The sequence below is a fragment of the Diplotaxodon limnothrissa genome, linkage group LG6, assembly GCF_057381915.1.
Source record: "Diplotaxodon limnothrissa isolate DT_005_m linkage group LG6, D_limnothrissa_male_GT1.1, whole genome shotgun sequence".
NCBI classification, from domain to species: domain Eukaryota; kingdom Metazoa; phylum Chordata; class Actinopteri; order Cichliformes; family Cichlidae; genus Diplotaxodon; species Diplotaxodon limnothrissa.
Window position 1 is genome coordinate 41564778 of NC_140601.1, and position 19072 is coordinate 41583849.

The 19072-nt window shown below is 39.8% G+C and overlaps 1 protein-coding gene across 1 annotated transcript; it reads right to left on the minus strand.

The window, feature by feature from the left end:
• Nucleotides 1-16887: 16887 nt before the first annotated feature.
• LOC146631271 (uncharacterized) lies at nucleotides 16888-18827 on the minus strand. The gene is made up of 4 exons (XM_085356659.1): nucleotides 18452-18827; nucleotides 18054-18209; nucleotides 17644-17736; nucleotides 16888-17211 (listed from the first exon to the last, which is right to left on the minus strand). The coding sequence occupies exons 1-4, from the start codon at nucleotides 18794-18796 to the stop codon at nucleotides 16888-16890; spliced, it is 918 nt and encodes a 305-aa protein (XP_085212785.1). The 5' UTR covers nucleotides 18797-18827.
• Between the last annotated feature and the right edge of the window lie 245 nt (nucleotides 18828-19072).

Sequence of the window (19072 nt, forward strand, 5' to 3'; positions counted from 1 at the left end):
CTGAAACAGGGTCATGTGGCCCGACCCACTGAGTGGCGACCGAGTGCTTCTGTAACAATGACATCATTGTGAGAGAAAGAGGTGGAAGATTTAATGTTTTAAATTTCTTGCTGTTAATATATTAGATTGCCTTGTAGTTTATAAGCATGTTACATAATATCCCCAGAGAGAGATTCAAGGATATGGAGACAAATCTCCAAAAACCATCTATATTGCATGCTTTTCCCTTGAAAGTTTTGTTCTTGATGCATATTTTCTGTGGCAACATCATGAATCCACATTCTCTGCTTTAATATGACGCTTGGAGTTTAAAGCCTAACCTCGTGAAGACAGAGGGACGGCTGAAGGACACAGTGGCTGTTGAGTGGGGATTCATCAGTATGCATTTACAGCCAAACCAATGGCAGAATACATGGCGGCTGCAGAGCAGAAATATGAGCAAAAGCTTTGAATTCATCAGGCGTATTCCTCTAAGTGTTGATTTTCATTCATGAATTTATCATGAAGCAAGCTGACCTGAATGCACGAAAGCTATCCAAACTCCTTACAAAGAAAGTATCAGAGGGATCCATGATTGCTCCGCCACACTAACTTTTTTAAACCTACATTTTTGGGTAAGTGTCCTTCCTCTGTCTCTTAGAAGTGGTGAATTGTTTTGACTCTGCCACCTCAGGATTGACTGCAGTCTGCTGAAGTGCAGTCTATTAACGATGCAGTCGTTAAAAGCTGCACACTGCACCTGTTAAAGAATCCACATGTCATTTAGAGTTATGGCCCACGCACGTATACTGAGATCTGGTTAATGTTTCCTTGTAAATAAAAATGATTTAAATCAATGATGCCAGTTTGTCTGGAGAAAAGTATGTTTTCTGATTTTCCCTATTATCTCTCATAAAGCTAGATGTTCCCGTTAAACATGGAGTCCCTCTGAGTCAAAAGCACAGGCTGCATTAAACTTTTCACAATTTTTCTTCTATTTTTAATCAGTATAGTGATCATGATATGATCCTTTCAGGCATATTTCTGCAAGCATAGGAGCCCCAGATACCAGCTGTTAAACCTTCTGTTTGTAAGGGGCAGCCAATAGGAGGAAGTTTGCTTAAATTCTTGGAATGCACATTTTTCCTTAGTGAGTACTCACCCTGGGGTCAAAAGCTATGCTTTAGGGGTGTAAAGTCAGCCAGTTAGTGGGAGGTGTGCTGGTTGCCTACCTGTAGCTAACTGCTCTTAGGTATGTTAGCTACAGAGGTGTAGTTAAGGAGAAATTTCAGCTATCTGTGCTTTACTTGTGTATTTATTTGTCTGATGTTTTACTCATTTTATCACAAATATCTGTACGTTTTACTCAGAGTTGTTACTTAAGGTTCTGTTATCATCTGTAGAGTTTATACTTGGGAGTTTAAGTGGGTGGGTATCCGCAAGTTCTGGTTGCAGTGCATGATAATCAAGGTAGTGCTACTGAAAGCAGTTAGGGTATATGAGTGTCGGGTAGTTTCAAACTAAACGTTTCTATCAGCTCAACAAACATCAGCAAACACACAAACTGTTTGTGTGCAGTTTGTCTCACACCAGGTCCAGCTGCTGCTTTCAGGGGGAGAGAAAAGAAAGAGAGCTAACTTCACTCAGAGATGGAGAAAGATAAGAAAGACGGGACAGGAGAGGAAGGAGAGACGTTACATTCAAAGGGAAGGAAGTTTACATGTAATGCTGTAATTTTAATCACACATTGAATTTTTTATGACATGTTTTGATAAATTATGTATTTTCATATTTTGTTGTTTTTGGGTTTTTCTTCCCTCTCTCTCTCCTCACTCTCCTCTCTGCCTGGGCGGAGCTCATTTTGGGCTCCCACCTTTGGCCACGCACCTGGCCTGATTACCTCCAGCTGCTGCTCACTGATCTGTTTTCCAGCCACTACTGAAGCTGGTGACTCTGAGCTTCTCGTGGCTGGATCGTTGGGCTATTTGAGTTTGTTTGGACCTGTTCTCTCTTTGTGTGTAGATTTCCTGGACCTGTCCCTGAACCCATTTGGAGTGTTTGTTTGCTGGAGTGGTGTGGATTGTGGAGCAGTGCGAGCGTGAGTGGCAGAAGAGGAGAGCATGTGGAATCCTTTCTCCCCCCTTTCCCTGCACCTGTGTGTATATATATGCATAGCACCTTTCCCACCAATCCATCCCTGGAGCCCTGGTCCCCCTGCATCGTCACCTTGTATATATTCTGCACTGTGTTCATTGTAAATAAACGTTTGAACTTCTTCCCAGTTGAGGCTGCACCTGAATCTGTTCCGTCTGCCTCGACAACTAATGTCAGGGGGAAACTGGAGAGCAGCACGAGAAATAAAGATTATTTTAAAATCTATTGTCAGAGAGTCCAAGCATGAAACTGTGGAGTCTGCTGTAGGTGGAAATTAAGATTTAAATTCAACTATTCTTCAAACCAAATCTGCATATGCAACCTGCTGTTATTTTAAGTTGACAGCATGCTACAGCTGACGCGATAATTAGATAATTACTCATTTAGTGTGCAGACTGACAAGTATGAAATATTTATTTCTCAATCTGGGTGCTTAAAAGGAGAAAAAAAAACCCCAACACGTAGTCCACAGAAGGGTCTGTTTGTTGCTAAGGCAATAAATCACGTTAACTGTCGTCAAAAACCTGCTGCACATGCATGAATGTAACAAAGAGGTTTTTGAAGGCTGGCTCCCAGTTGGTGTCTGATTATTAACAATGAGCAGGATAAGTGAAATAATCCACTTTACACATAATGTTGGTATTAAATGTACCTGTGACTGTGTGTTTAGTACAGTGAGTAGTTTTCCTGTGAATGCAAAACTTTCTTATCATTTTAAAACCACTGTGCACTCTTCTGTGAGGAAACAGTGGCTCTGCTGCTCTACCAACCTCAACTGAAGTGCAGAGTGAGGTCAGCCAAACAATGACACCTTAACAAAGAGCTGAAAACATTCCTCTGTCAGTGCACCTCAGCTCTGTGAGGCATACAGCAACAGACACCAGAAAATAGATCAACACTGCAAAAGCTTTTTTATTTATTGTGCTTCCAGGATTGCATTAACTTAAACGGAGGAAGAAATTCTGAGGTTGTTCTTGATTTTGATACTAAAATAATGTGTACTGTCCTGTGTATGTAGCTATAAACTGTATTCAAGGCCTCTTGCAAACTTGTGGACCACTGCACAAACCTTGCAGTGCCACTCTTTCAATTTTATGTATTTATAGAGTAAAAGTAAAAGTAAATATGATGTGCTTTAACCAATTGTTGGTGTCAGGACAACAGGCTGGTGTGCATAAGTTGAAACCTAAATAAAGCAAATGAGCTGAGTTTGGTGGTTTCTCAAAGGCTCGTTCATCTGTACGGCTGTAGAGGACTGACAGACGGGTTTGTGCCGGCGCTGTACTGGGTCGCTGTGGTGGGAGACGACGGACAGATCGGTTTGCATTCTAACCTCACCTATGGACACAAGAAGAAGGCTCTAGATAAAAATGGTGGAAATAAGGCTCCTCCAGCAGGTGTCTGCTTAGAGATATGCGTGCGGAGCTCGTCATTTGTGAGGGACTCGGAGTAGAGTCGGTTCTCCTCCACATTAAAAGGAGCCAGTTGAGGTGATTCTAAAGGGTTAACATCAAAAAAGTGAAGGCAAGTCAGAAGTAATGTCCACGTGAGGTTAGCTTCAAAACTGAATCTGTCCTCCCATGGCAAAATATCCAACTTTAGAAATGGTGATTTTCCTCCTTTTGTGGAGGACTCATCTACTTGGCAAAAACAGAGATGGGGTGTATGAAAAATTTGAGTGTTTTATTAGTCTGTTATTTAGCACCAATTAGCAGATATCTGTGTCTAATGTTAGCAGATAACTTTACATTCCAGCCTCTCGTTCAAATGGTCACATCTGACAATCATGATGCTGAGAACTCAAAATGTGGAGTCCAAAACCAATGCATGATGCCATGGTGTCCATGCCCATTTCTGTGGTCCATTTAGTGTTCTATAAACCAGCAGCAGCATTAGGGATGGGTATTGTTTAGGTTTCATCCAATACCGGTGCCAAACCGGTACTTTTGAAACGGTGCCGGTGCTTAAACGGTGCTCAAACCGGTGCTTAAAGAATGGAGAACACAAAATTGGTCCAAAAACCTCTCATGTTCAGCTGTTTTTTTGTGAAAAGATAACAATGTTAGCCTTTTCTGCAGCTATAGGGCATATATGGTATCACTCTTGGCTGGAAGCAGTGCTTAAACAATGGAAAAAACAAACTTTGTCCAAAAACCTCTCATGTTCAGCTGTTTTCCACTTTTTCTTTGGGCATTTTAGCCTTTTTGGTCAGGGTGAAGGGAGCATCTGCCATCAAACAAGAAGACAGCCGCATGTAGCTATGATGATGTTTGCTAGTTCACCTTACATGCATTAATGTAATAACGTGGTTAGCCTACTCAACGTAAATTACACACGAACAACATTAAGCTACTCACGCAGAGAAGAACGGCTGCTGCTGCATCATCATCCTCATCATTTCTGCTACACTGGCAGGGCTAGGGGCCAGGACTCTCCTCTTCGGGTTTTTTGGGGATGTTGCTAACTCCGGGTCCAATAACAGGCAACCGACCTCACACCCAGTAGATGCGCTCTGTGTGAGGTCTCGCAGCAAGCTATCAAATACGGCGCATTTTTCAGCTTTTAAAAAAAACGCTATGCGTCGCCAGGTGTTTCATCGGATTTGAGGTGTTACCTCCTTTGACAGTATCACCTTAAAGCACTTGTTGCAGGCTGCTGAGTTTGCATCTTTTGCTGTGAAGTACAGCCAGACTTTTGACCGCTTCACCTTGGGCATTTTTAATCTGTAGCTCTGCTCTAAAAGAACGTACGTACCTGGACCCGCCTACTATCCTTGGAAAGGTAAAATGATTGGCTAGAATCCAAAGTGTATGACATCTCAGGAAAAAAAAGCACTGAAATAAAGCACCGAAATGTGCACTGCTTTTCGGTCTGGTTACTACCGTTTATGTCAGGATACCGGTACCCATCCCTAAGCAGCATCATGATGGGCATTTGTTGCATAGCAGGCGTTCACTATTTTGGCGATTTGATTAAATCATTTTTTCTTCTGTTTTCTTTTTTTAAAATCAAATTTTTATACCAAATAGATTAAAGTGCTATAATTACCAAGTAAATAAATTAAAGCGAACAAACTACTGTGTTAACATTTTCTAGGCTAAATAATTACTTTGCCCCTGGACCTAGATCAGCTCTAAAAAGTGGATAGATGGATGGATTGGGGAAGTAGGGCACTAAAGTGTAAAACTACTTTAATATCCTCCTGATGTTGTGCCTCAGCTATTTCAGCAGCATGCATCTTTCACCTCACATATCAGCAGCTGGCATGGAGGGACGCTGTTGTGCTGTACTCTGCTCTGTATATTTTGCTATGATGTCAGATTTTCTTTAGCTTCATAAAACAGGACGTCTTTGCAGCTGTTGAAAAAAAGCCCTGTTAAAAAAAAAGGCTGATTTGTCCTCCGAACTCGATGACACAGCAAACGAAGCTCCAAAAGGGCACTGCTCCAGAGGTTTGCAAGGCAGAAGGCCCTGAGCTGATTTTAGACCTGTGCTCTTCCTTGGCAGAAAGCCCCGCTGCCCCATGATTGAATGCCATTTGACATGTTTTCAATAGGTTTGTCACCCTTTTCCTGTTCTCCTGAATATACATCAGAGCAGCTGGTGTCTCAAGAGAGGCGTTGATCCTTCCTCTTCCTTTTTCTCTCACTTACTGTTTTTAAGCTTTAGGGTTCCTCCTCTTCCTTGACAGATAGAAAAGTGCAATGAGAGCTGATCTATAAAGCCTGCAGTTATGACTGAAGTAACTTTGTCTTAAAACACATAAAGGAAAAAATATATACATACAATCTGGAAACCTTCAAGCAAAAGACTCTTTAAAGCTTGGTGATCAGAGTTGCAGGATTTTGTCATTTTAATTTTACTGAAATGGAGGCAAAACAGGCCGAAAGGGAGAATTTGAAAGTTTCTAACTGGGCCATTTTCTTGGCGTCTGTCTATCCCTCCTTGGATCCTGTCTGCTACACACTGGAATAGTTTTTTCTAAGAGTAAGAGCGAGGACAAGATGCATGCAATTCTTCTGCAAATACAGGACGAGTGTAAAAGCTGGTACAAGTCTGGCAAGGTGAAAGATACTAGAAGAAGCTGACTGTGGTGATCAGCGAGCCAACGGCCTTTGACATGTTCAGGAAGGATAGATCTGGCTAATGAGCGCTTGCGAAGGAAATTAGTCACTTTAAAGGCATCAACACACTGCACGGGCGCTGCAGGCAGCTGATAAATCAAAAAATAAAATCTGTCTTTAATATAAGTGTAAATTAGTGAATTGACCTCCAAAGTACAAATTAAATATACTAAAACAGATATGTCACTTATTACATGTATTAAAGGCCTTTTATTGGCAATGCTTGAGCTGATTGTAAAGAATCTAAAAAATTAGACCTTTCCTGACAACAGCCTGTGGAGTAATTTGTATATGAAGGACTAAAGGATGTGATGCTTGCACCCGTGTGTCATGCTACAATCAAACCCCTCAACAGAGGCAACGTTAGCTCAGAAATAGAGTCCACTAATGACTTACGTCAGCAAACGACCAGCTCCCAGCACACCAAACAAACGGTGATGTGGGTTTGTTATATTTTGGTAGTGATGCTGTTAGCAACAGGCAAGCTAAGATTAGCCTGCTGGTTGCTGCTCTGGGAAGAAATAAAATGAGTGGTTTGCATTAGCACTCAATCTAATGTTGGCTAAAATTAGCAAGAAGGTGCAGAAACACAGAAATTGAGAATTCATGAGAATCTAGATTCCTTATCGTCGTTGTAAAAAAATAAAAAAAACGGATAAATGTGCTTAGTGGTACTTTTTTTTTTTTTTTACTAATGTTCCCATTTACACACACATTCATATAGTGCTTTATTCTAGTCTTCTTCTTCTTTTTTTTTTTTTTTTTAACAAATCTCATGTTTACTCACACTTCATGTGACCTTATGACTTCCTGTGTCTGCTACAGTATTAGACCTGGGTGTTTGCTTAATATAATATCTTAAATCTTAAATCTTGGTCAGGTTAATTGGCAGTTCTAAGCTGGCCATAGATGTAAATGTGTCCCTGTCTGTCTCCCTGTGATAGGCTGGCAACCCATGCAGGTTGCACTCTGTGTTTCGCACTATAACAGTTGGGAGATGCACCAGCCCCCACAACACTGAACAGGATAAATGGAAAAGATGGTTGGATGGAGAATAGTTTTTCTTTAACCAAATCATGGTGCTGAAAGCATGATTTAAAACTTCTGTGAACTAGTCCCACTCATGCCAGCATCTTATGGATCCAAGTTGCCATAGAGTTTCCAAAGAGAAACACGTGTAAATCCTGCTCTTACACGTTTATACACCTCTCTATATTTAATCATTTGGTATTGCTAAGCTCTGGCTCTTTGGATGGCTGGCTCTGGTAGATGGCTGCCCCTCCCTGAGCTTCCCTGAGAATATCTGGGTTAATACTGAAAATGCCAAGTTTCCACCATCTTAAAGGCTCTGCAGGATATGAGTGAAAACAGTGTCCATAGTGATATATATTCCCAATCTAACTGTCAACATTTCACTAAGCTGAATTAATTTAAAAAATACCGCTGATTCTGAAGTATATGAGCATGGGGAAAGGGACAGCAAACCCTTTGTAAAAACACTGAGCCACTTTCCCACAGTCCTGCAGGAGAACCACAGGGACTGCAGTTAGCAAAACTCAGTGCTTCTTGAAACTGCAAGGTGCCACTTCAGCTAACAATATGATGCATGCTCTTCATCCAGCTGTCAGTGTGTTGGTAAGTGTGTGCAAGCTGAAAGCAGCACAAAAATAAACCCTTACAGGATAAGGGTTCATTACTCCTTCTGCAACAAACTCATACGTGGGACTGTTGGAGGACCTGCTGTGTAGGCGGCACCATAACCTGCTCTTACCCCAGAGTGGCCCGAGCAGCTGCGTTTGAAGTCTCAATTGAGTGGGGAGAAGAGGATTCCCATGCTGACACGGCACAAGCACTGCAGTATGGTGGTCGTTCAGTTAATAAGGTATCTTCAGAGGATCGGCGGGACCTACAGCCTCAGACAGAGTTATTTCTAACTGTGTCAGCTGCATCAACTGAACACTATAATGTGTGAATAAAACACCCACATGTCTCCAGTCACTTTTTATTTAATACGGAAGGGGCAGGAATTATGAATTTATGACCTTAATGTCAGAAGTATAATAAAAGACGGAAAGGGCAACCACGCGAACAGAACTTTGACACTTAAAAATGAAGGTAAGTTCCTTCCTGTTCAAAGAAGCCCTTTGTTTGCTGCTCTTGGTATTTTGTATAGTTCTGCAATCAAATGCAGCAGAATCAGAATGACCTTTCTTTCCGGTTCTTTTTTTGTCAAAACTTAATTTTTTTATCCTGATCCATAAAACCGTAGAATCCAAAAAGGATGTACTTTTTATTTCACATGATTGCATCACTCAGAAGTTCAAAAGAAGTAAACACCGTACCTGCCCAACCACAGCCCTGGGATGTCCACCAGCAGCAAACTGTTAGCCACAAAAAGATGCAAAACAAACAAATCTCTCTCTGCGTAAGAGTCGTTCTCGCTCCAGAACGAAGCTCCGCCTCTTGCAGTTAACTATTAGTAACTCTTGTTGACTTTATGTGCAGGTGACTGCACAAAGGTGCGTTCATGATGGTTAGGACAGCAACCTCCTTGCAACTAATAAACATTGGCAATTGCATTGAGTTGACCACTTTCAGCAACTGACTGCAAATAGTTGCGGCAACTGATTGATTGCACAGAGGTTGAGCAGGCAACACCTTCAACCTGTGGGTGACCACTTTTGACTGACTCCATCTCAAACTTAAGATCACCAAAAAGTTATCTCCTACCACCGTGTTCCTGAGTGTGACTGAAGAGAAATGAATACTGGAATAATACCAACGCTAACAAAGAAGCTGATGGAAAACCTGGTCGGTTATAACCTTTAACTCTTTATTTGTATGATGTGTTGTTTGTATTTATTTTTTGTTTATGCGTTTTTTGTTTACAGCTTTTATGTCAGGCACTATGGATGTAAAAATGTGCATATTTACATCTGATGTATTCTGATATTGAGATCCATTAAAAATGCACTTTCCATGTTAAATAAAAAAACCCTTCAACAAATATTAAACCAAACAAAAGTCAAATTTTTAGTCCTCAAATTTTGAGAATTAAAAATATTCCATGTGTTTTAACTGTTTTCTTTATTAAGATATGGAATTTCTGGCATAGTCATCTTAGCGAGTTGAACTTTGTAACTTGTGTTTCTCTTTGTGAATAGACCTTCTGGACCCGTCTCTGTTCTTGTGCGCGAGTGAGTTTGTGAGTGATCGGAGTGTATGGCTGAAGACGAGTGTTTGAGACCAACCCTTCTTCCCTGGAATCCCCACTCTGACACTATGCATATATGTCACCTGCTGTTGAAAACAAACCCTCTTGTTTTTCTAAAAGCTCTGCACTTGAGTCCATCCACTTGTTGTTTCTTTCCTTTTAAGAAAAAGTTATTTATTTACACATCCTTTCAAAGGATTTATTATGTTTATTACGTAGCTGCTAAGTCTTCCAGTTTTGTTGTCGGTGTTTTAGCGCTGCCTATGAAAAGCCGATAAGCGCCACAAAATGAATACACTGAGCTGAAGGTCACTTTGAAATGCTGAAGATTTGTGTAGCCGCAGCTGTTTCGTCCTGTTTTACCTTAAAATACTGTGAAACTGCTTCAGATAAAGATTTAAGGAAAGATGTCATGATTTTAAAAAAAAGAAGAAAAGATTTAAAATTAGACATAAACAATCATCAACCCTGGCATCCTCCCTACGAGGGCGAGTATAATCACGAGTAAAAAAAACGAGCCATCAGGTCACGAAGCCCTTTTCTTGCTCTTGTGTAGTTTTTGCTATGAGAGAGCAGTGGTTTGTCCTTTGCAATTGTAGCTTGATGTATTAGCCTTCATAGCCAAAATGTCCATTAACGTCATTCACAGAGCCATCTTCTCTCTTTGAGTAGGATAAAACGAAAGAGGTGAACAGAATCGGTGTCCTGAATATGCAGTGGGTAGTTTTTGCTCGAAAGCAGCACATCAGCCAGAAGATAAAAGCTTTTAAAAATCTGTAAATGTCAGCACCTGGAGAAGAAATCACTGAGTCACGGTATTGATCAACAGTTCTGTCAAACCCCTGCAGAGATATTTGCAGTCATTTTGCAATACGGGACAGCACAAATCATTTTAATTGGCCCCTTAACTGCTGAGGTTTAATTTTATCAAAGTGATGAAAATCATTATGGGTATTTGAAAGAAAATGACAACATGATGCGTCCTTTTTCTCCGACTTCTCTTTGTTTAATGGAGAAATTTCAGACACCAAAGACACACCCTGACATGAGGAACCCTGTTAACACTCCGGGTCCAGCAAAGCAGCCTAGAAAGAGCTTTTTTGTGGCAGGAGGAAGACAGCATGGTGGCAAATCATACCTCAGTCCCAAACGCTGCTACACAAAGGTTGGCCACTTTGGGATCGTCAACAAATAGCAACATTTTTAACTAAAAAAAAGACGTCAGGAAATCAATATTTGATCGAATTTGACACATTTTTTCTCAAATAAATCATATCAAGTCATTTCCAGGGGAAATCACAGATCTTTTTGAGATTTTAGGGTTCTAGGCTGCTGTTATTTGTTCCCAGGATTTAAATGACCACTCGGTGCTGAAAGACCAAGCTGGATTATCATGTGGAAAAGGTTTTGGGTCGACATGATTATCAGCACATGTATTGTATAGGACCAGGAGGTTTTCCAGTATAAGAGCAGGTATTTGTATACAGTGATGTGTGTAATAAACTCATTCATATAACAGGCTGAAAACAAATAAAAACATTATTAGTTTTGGTGTAGCCCGTGCCCCTTGGGAGGAGCAGCGCTCCCTGTGCGCCTATTTTACTATTTTATTTTATGCCTGTTACATGTTACTTCTAATAAAAGTGATGCAATATGTTACTTAAATAGTGCAGTTCTCCAAGTAGCTGTTACATAACTTTAATTACCAATTTATATAAAGCTGAGTCGTAGTCCCACACACTAATACAAATCCTATACAAAGCTGAAAGAGGACACGTGCAATTATTCTTTTAGGTTTTATCTTTGAACAAATGAAAATCAGCTCAAAGAGACTTCTAGAATCTTTATAACACAAGATGTAACTGTAATCTAATTACTGAATGCAGTACAATAACAGTGCATAACTGTGCTACTGAAATATGTAATGTGTTATTTTGTTGCACTTGTAGTGTGTTACTTTGTGAGGTGTTACACCCAACACTGGAAATAATACATCACTTGTTACATTACTTACTCTATCATTCTGACATTTCTCAAATTGTGTGTTCAGAGGATAATTTTCTCACTCTTTTTTTTCGCCTTTCATTATTTGCACCAGTTTGACTGTTACAGTATCTCTGTGCAATCTAGCTTTATTCACTCCAGCCACCAATTAAACAAGCATTAGCCACTTTTAGACATCGTAGTTCCTGAGACTTCCTGAAGGAAAGCTGCCACCAACTGAAGAGGTCCTCAGGAAACGCACAGCCTCGGTGCCTTTTTCTATATATATTGCACCACTAATAAGAACTCTGAAGTGATAAAGTGTCACTTGTTTTGGTCTTTTATTTTCTTGGTACACTGTTTCATTTCTTGTCTACACTATTTTCCTGAATGGTGGATTCTTTGTAAGATAGGGTGGAGGTAAGTTTCTACCAAAGATTTTTACATTTCATTTTTTGTGTCTTTTGTTCGTGCAGCTAAACTCACTTAACAAGGTGCCTCGGTGACCTAACCATTCATCTTCATGTCCAAATTCACGGTTATCTTTAGTTAATATATATTCACATTAATATTCCAGTAGGCCTGAGACATGAGTCAACCTTCAGCCAGAAAAAGACCAACTGCTGTTTCACAGCAAAGATTAAAATACGTGGCCTCTGTCAAAATTACACCCTCAGGAATAAATGACTTTTCAGCACTTACTGAAGCACCAACAGAGCTGTTTTCCCTCACAAAGTCAAAGGTGTACGTTAAAAAAGAATCAGGGTTATTCTCAGCCATCCATCTACTCAGCCTTAATGTGAAACAAACAGGAAGTAACATTCTTTATTCCAGGAGTTGTTGATGAAGTCGACCGCTAACTTTCATGTTCACAACTCCTCTCTCCTTCCCCCTGCTCCACTCCCCTCCCATCCAATTCGCACAGAGGATCTTATGCCCTTTTTGTCCCCTGCGGCCTTCTGTGTAGCTCATTTATGAAGTCTTGAAGTTGGCTTTCCCACCATCCTCCCCCTAAAATAGCCATGGAGGAAAGCGTAGAGGGCCCTCGCTTCTCTGTGCAGCAACATAACCAGGTCATGTCTGTCCTCTTTAAGAGACCAGCAGGCAATTTGGAATCCAGGGGTGGTTGTGAACAACAAGCAAGTACACAGAAAATGTTTGTCGATTGAAAGGTGCCCTTTAAATGTGTTCCTGACATTCAAATGAAGAAAATGGAAATGCTGAGATGGAGGGAATATGTCCAGGAAGACAAATTGGCACTTAAAAAAATAAATAAATAAAATGAAAAGTTCTTGGATGTAGAGAAGTAAAAAAAGTCATTCAAAGAGGCATAGCAGAACAAAGTGCAGGAAAACATATTTCCTTCCTACAAGCTGCAGATACCATGAACATGCTGATATGAGAGTTTCTTTTTGATTTATTGTGGATTATTATCTGGAAAGTCACATGGACTTTACATTCATCCTGCTAATAATTGTCTCCTTGTATTCGCAGCTCATCCATGGAATTCATAAACTGCTCAATATCCCAGTGCATAATTCAAATTTGCTGCATAGTAATCTGCCTCTAGAGGAAAAATAAATCACACTCAGGCCTTTATTCACGCCAGTCTGTCACTACACATGAGGAGGGCTACAAAGCATGAAACTACAATTCTGGGGCCTGGAGGTATGTTGTATTCCAGATCAGAAAGTGCCATCTCCAGCCGTTATCACCTAGATGTCTTCACACTCGATGCCTAGAGTCACCCACCAGGATGATCACAGTCTAGTTGATGTCCTTTTGTAGGTTTTAGTTTCAGGTACTAAATCTAATCCTGTTTGATAAAAACCCAAAGTGAACGCTTCTACAGAACAATGTAGAAAATCAAAATACACAAAACTGTTTAGCAATGACTGGGTGGCAGTGGCCATTGTCAGACGGTCTCTGCTAAACCCTGTGATCATTCAGCTTATCGGTTTTCTCCTTTTTTCAGCCATCTAATGCATTTATGAGCAGGAGGTGTAAACACACAGGTGAATGCTGCACATCATACTGTTTCAATGCTTTGCAGACTTTTATTATCTATTATCTAGTCATGAAGCCAGATGACTCACCAATTAGTTAAACTGCAGGAATGTGTGAAAGACAAAAGGTCTGGGTGATCTCTAATTTCCATCCATCCATCCATTTTCCTTCTGCTTATCCATGATGGGGCAAAATGAGATAAAATTGAGGTTATTGTACTAAAAATCTTAGAAACATAGCGTCTAAACAGAAACTTACTCTACATGGCATTGCCTTGGCCTCAGTTAACAGTATCAGGAATCTTGGAGTTATATCTTTCTAGCATATACTGTATCATTCAGTACGCATATTAAAAAAAGGTAGAACTTGCATTTGTGCAATATCCCTAAAATTAGAAACATCCTGTCTCAGAGTGATGCTTAGGCTTCTAGCTCTCACTTGATCTTCAGTAATCAAAAAAGCACTTTGCTCTCAGACTGTTGGCTTATTTGTGGTTCCCAGGGTATTTAAAAGTAGAATGGGAGCTCCCAGATTGGGAGCTCCCATTCTACCCTCTTTTCTCCCTCCCTCTTTTCTCCCTCTCTTCGCCCGGTTCTGGCACATGGCCCCGCCCTCCCTGACCCTGGTTCTGCCAGAGGTTTCTCCCTGTTAAAAGGTAGTTTTTCCTTCCTGTTGTCGCCAAGTGCTTGTTCACAGAGGGTTGTTTCATTGTTAAGCTTTCTTTTTATTCTTGTTGGGTCTTTACCTCAAAGAATTCAACTGTCTGAATATCTTTAAGTTATTTTAGGTTTTGCTCTGTGTTTGCTACACCATGTGTCAACAGCGCTTCAATTGCTACTCAAAGAGCTAATTCCGCTTGGATGAAGCTAACAGCAAAGCAGAAGTTTGGAGGTATTTCACACTTGGTACACCAACAGCTGTTCTTTGTATATTTGCACAAGTCTTTTTTTATTAATTGTTGAAGTTGGTCAAGTGAATTGACATGACTGAAAAAGCTCTGAGAAGCTTCTCTCCCTTATTCTGAATATCTCGTGAAGCTTTTATTCCACTTTCACACTCACTGATCTCTATAATATCTCTGTTGCCATTAAAACATGTTGTCCAAGTAAGTAAAGATTGAAATCCCTCTGCTGTTTGTTGTGCAAAGCCTTGTAAGCCATTTTATATAACAGAAAATCATTTAGTGTACTGGATATTTGTGGCTTATTATATTCTGAGGTTTAAATGCTGCGTGCTCTAACATATGACACGCCCATGTCAGGTTGCTGCAGTAACTAAATTAAAGGCATTTCTCTTAATGATGTCTATAAATCCATCATGAATCCAGGAGCTCAGCATCTTGGACCTTACACATCCTCTGCTGCACTGCTCATCTAAAGTGAGCCTCTCGCAATGGATCTTCCCTTTGTCAATAAAGATGAGAAGAAATTAGAAACATTTATTCATCCAAGTGTTGACACAAGTACTTAATTATGAACTCTGCTCACCAAAACAAATGGCAGGATTTAAGAGTCTTCTCGCACTGCAATCAGAGCTCTCCAAATATTTGTCTACATAAACAAAAAAGAGTAAGGCCTGAACGCCGCTCAGAGGCTGCAATATTAAATTAAATGTATTTGTAGAACTGAAAATCCAACCCTGAAGTTATCTGTCTCCATTACGCTGTCTAATGCTCTGTAAAGCTGTACACACACAGCAAGTGAAGTGACTCAAATCAGATTTTTTCCCCACCTCCTGCATGTAAAACAGATCTGAGAGTGCCTAAGGAATGACAGCTCTGTTCTGTCTGGACTAACATCTGGGAAAACAACTGGTTTGTAGACAATGTGACAAACTGTACGTTTGTTCAACACCTGATCTTTACCTCCAGTCATATGTGTGGGTTGTTTATCATCTTGGTACTCTAAAAAGTATTAAACATTACTTGTTATTTTGTTAAAAGTAATGGAGGATGTTACTTACTCTCACCTTGTTGGTTTTTGGAGCCTAAAGTGACCATATTCAGGTTTGAGTACCAGTTATCAGATATCTATTTAACGAAGCCTGTCTCCATAGGTGAGTGACTCCCCATAATTAAAAACATTAAAATAAATGTTTGCAGACTCTTGTAGGCTCTGCCATTTAAGTGATGTAAATGATGCTCAGCTGGTTCTGAGTGGCCCAAAGTATGCAAAGAAAATATCTCACATACCGACAGGATGGGGGATATTTGGACAGGTATACCAATAATGGCTGGTGTCTATTTGTCACGGCCAAAATGGCCAATGCGTTTGAGGTGAGTGGTCCCAAATGCAGACACACAAGAGGTGGGACTAAAGTTTAACAAAAAGCAAGCCTTTATTATGGCTGATTGTTTTTTGTTACTTCATTTTTCAAAGGCAAAAACTAGACTAAGGCCTAAACCGGGAAGTAACTAAACTAACTACACTGAAAAAAGAAAATAGTTGAACCAACTTAATTGAATTATTTCAATTGGTAACACCAAATTTAATTAAGTTCTTTGAAATTAAGTTAATACATTAAATTAACACAACTGATTTAAGTTACATGTACTTAATAAATTAATTGCTGTCAAATAAACATTTTGCATTAATCCAACTTAAAATTAAGACATTTCAACTTAAAGTTTTCAGTTTTTCCAACCCAATAATTTGCATAACCCAAAAGTAAAATATTGCTCTTTGCTAACCTAATAATGTGGTTTAGTGTAAATTACTTTTTGTAGTGACTCTAAAATGAAATTTTAGTTTGTATAATAAAGCTTAAATCAAAATTTTAAGTTGCCTGAAAATATTTTTCAAAAATTCAAAATCCAATGTTTTTTTTTTTAAATGCTTTATTGTATAAATGTAATAAAGTATTACCTTTATGGCAACCAACACAGCTTTTGGTCAAATACATTACACATTTGTCCTTTTTGAAACACATATGCACAAAATGCAAGTAATGCTTAGTAGGACCACAAAGTTGTCAACAAAGTGTAAAGTGCAACACAGTATTACACAAATATCAATCTTAACACATACAGTGTCAACTATGAAAAAGTGCCCCAAGAGTATACAGAAACTTCTCTTCAGCTATAGCCAATGAATAAATATCTGAACAGTGTAGCTGACCAATGGGGATGAAAAAATATAAACACTCCTCTAGAGTTTTAGAATGTCACAACAGTTTGTTGTATAACTGAGCACATCAAACCTGAAATGCAACCTTTCCCTTGAAACGAAGGCAAATATGTCTGAAAAAAAATTAAAAAATAAATAAAAATACCATAAAAGCACATTAAATTGGGGTTTGAGGTCTCTTGGAGCATAAAAAAGGCCCAACATCCAAAAGAGACTACATATTTTACATGCTATATGTCCAAACACAGTTGTTCCTTCGCATTATGGCACAGGGCCATTTGTTGGTCATTGTTCTGTGCCATTACTGGGAGCTTTGAAGTTTGATATACAGATTTTGGACTTTGGGGGACATCTTGTGCTGATCAAGCTGCATGAAGATTTTTTGGAGCACTTCAAAAGTGAAGCGAAAGGGTTTTGGATAAGCTAGGTTGAGTGCATAGATCAAACCTAGAAGCAGGGCACAAGCTGAGGCAACTGAAGTTAGTTCATGCAACACTTCCACACCCTCAATGACAATGCCAATGTCTTCAGGTGGCTCCTGCAGTCCCTCCCCCTCCTTCCGAATCACATACACTGCCATGGTGACCTCCTCCAGGTCCCTCTGAACATCATCTGCTCCACAGTCCTACAGAGGGGTACAAGACACAAACACAAATCATCATTAGCCTCACTTCTTACTGTGATTAAGTGTTTGGGTGATGTACCAATATGTGTTATGTGCTGGGCTATTTCTTGGCTGGGTGTCATCACACACCAGAAACAGCAGAGAGAGGTGTATCAATCTGACTCTAATCAAATTGTAAGCAAGAAAGATAAGATTTCCCAACATGTCAAACTATTCCTTTGAACTTAAATAATCAAGTAAGCCCGTCTTACTTAAAACAAAGTCAATCCGATATGTAATGTGTTGTTGCTGGGAATTACATAATGTCCAATATGGTCATGATAATAAATACATGTCAGCAATCCAACTAGGGTTCACGTGTTATGTTTGTTCTAACAGTTAACTTTTTTGTGTCCCTTTGACAAGATGTGCTGACAAACTGTTGAAACTTACAAGGTATTCCTTGATCAGGCCATCTGCATCTTCTCCCAGGAAGATGGTGAGGGCTTTCAGCACACATTCCCTCCGATGATTAATGTCCACAGTCTAGAACAACAAATGTTGAGTAATTTTAAACTCTAAATTTCATAAGACAGACATCCTTACTCTTATTGCTTAACTTACATGTACTTTATTTAAAAACAGTAATTCACAAGCCCAGAGATTCATTACAGAAAGAAAAGGGGATGAGTTCAGTGGAGTCGCTAAAAACATTCATGCATATGAAAGCCATGATTAGCATTGGCCTGCCCATATTGTCTTTATGAAAGATTCAGTTAAATATATATATATTTTTTTGGATTCAGATATATTTTGACAGCCCTCTTAGTTACGAAGCATCTTGTTTGATGGTACAGATTTACCTGGTCCAATGTGTCCAAGATGTTCGCAATCTTTTGGCGTGTTGCTCCTCCTTTGGCACGTATGACTTTGATCAGCTGACTTGAGTGCATGTCTAACTGGGCCATGAACTTCCACTCAAGAGGAACAGCCATGAGCCTCTGGAACTCTGTATTTATCTAAAAACAAAACACAAATGACAGTAGATATTGTATTATGGAACAAAATGCTGAAACTGATTGTATGCCAAAATGTCTATATCCCAAAAAGTATAACATATATGGGAATTCAAAATGTAAATTCTTTCATTAAGTTCAGTGTTATAAAATCTCAACCAAATCAAGTTATGACCGATTCATGAAAGTTAACTGCAATAAATCCCGAAGCATACAGACTTCGATCACTTCAGTTCCATTCTTACCTCTTTCTGTGTGAAGAGTGCAGGCCATCTGTCCTTCAGTTCCTGAATGCTTGGTTCTTGGTTTACCACCTCATGTCGTCTGTAGGCAAACGTGTTAGCCATTTTGTCTGCGATGACCCTTTCATTGTCCCTTATCCCGATCTCTGTCAGAAGTTCTAGTCTCACTTTTTCCATGCTGTCCAGAGTCTCACCAGTAGGAAAGGATGGATAAAAGTTAGCTTCAGAACGTTTTGGCTTCTTCACTTTTTTAGCAGGGAAAGCATCTGTAGTAGCTTTAGATTTCAGTGAGTTTACACACAGCTCTGGACACCCCTGTAATTTGAGCTGGGTCCTGTAGTTTGCCATTTTGTACTTCAGTCGTTGTTTCCAACCGTAGCAGCCATTGAATGATCCAGGTTCTTTCAAACATGGGTGCTTTTTGATAAGGGCCTCTGCAGCTGCGCAGAAATGTGCATCCTCTGGATAGGCCTTGTAACGGTAAATTTCTTCTGCAACTCTTTTCAGGATATCAGACAGCATTCGGGTGCTTAAAGTCAACATTTTTTGGCTCACACGGTACTCAGTATTCCCCCTCTCTAGCTGTAGCTCTGTGTCATATGAAAATTGGGGAATTGCAAAGTC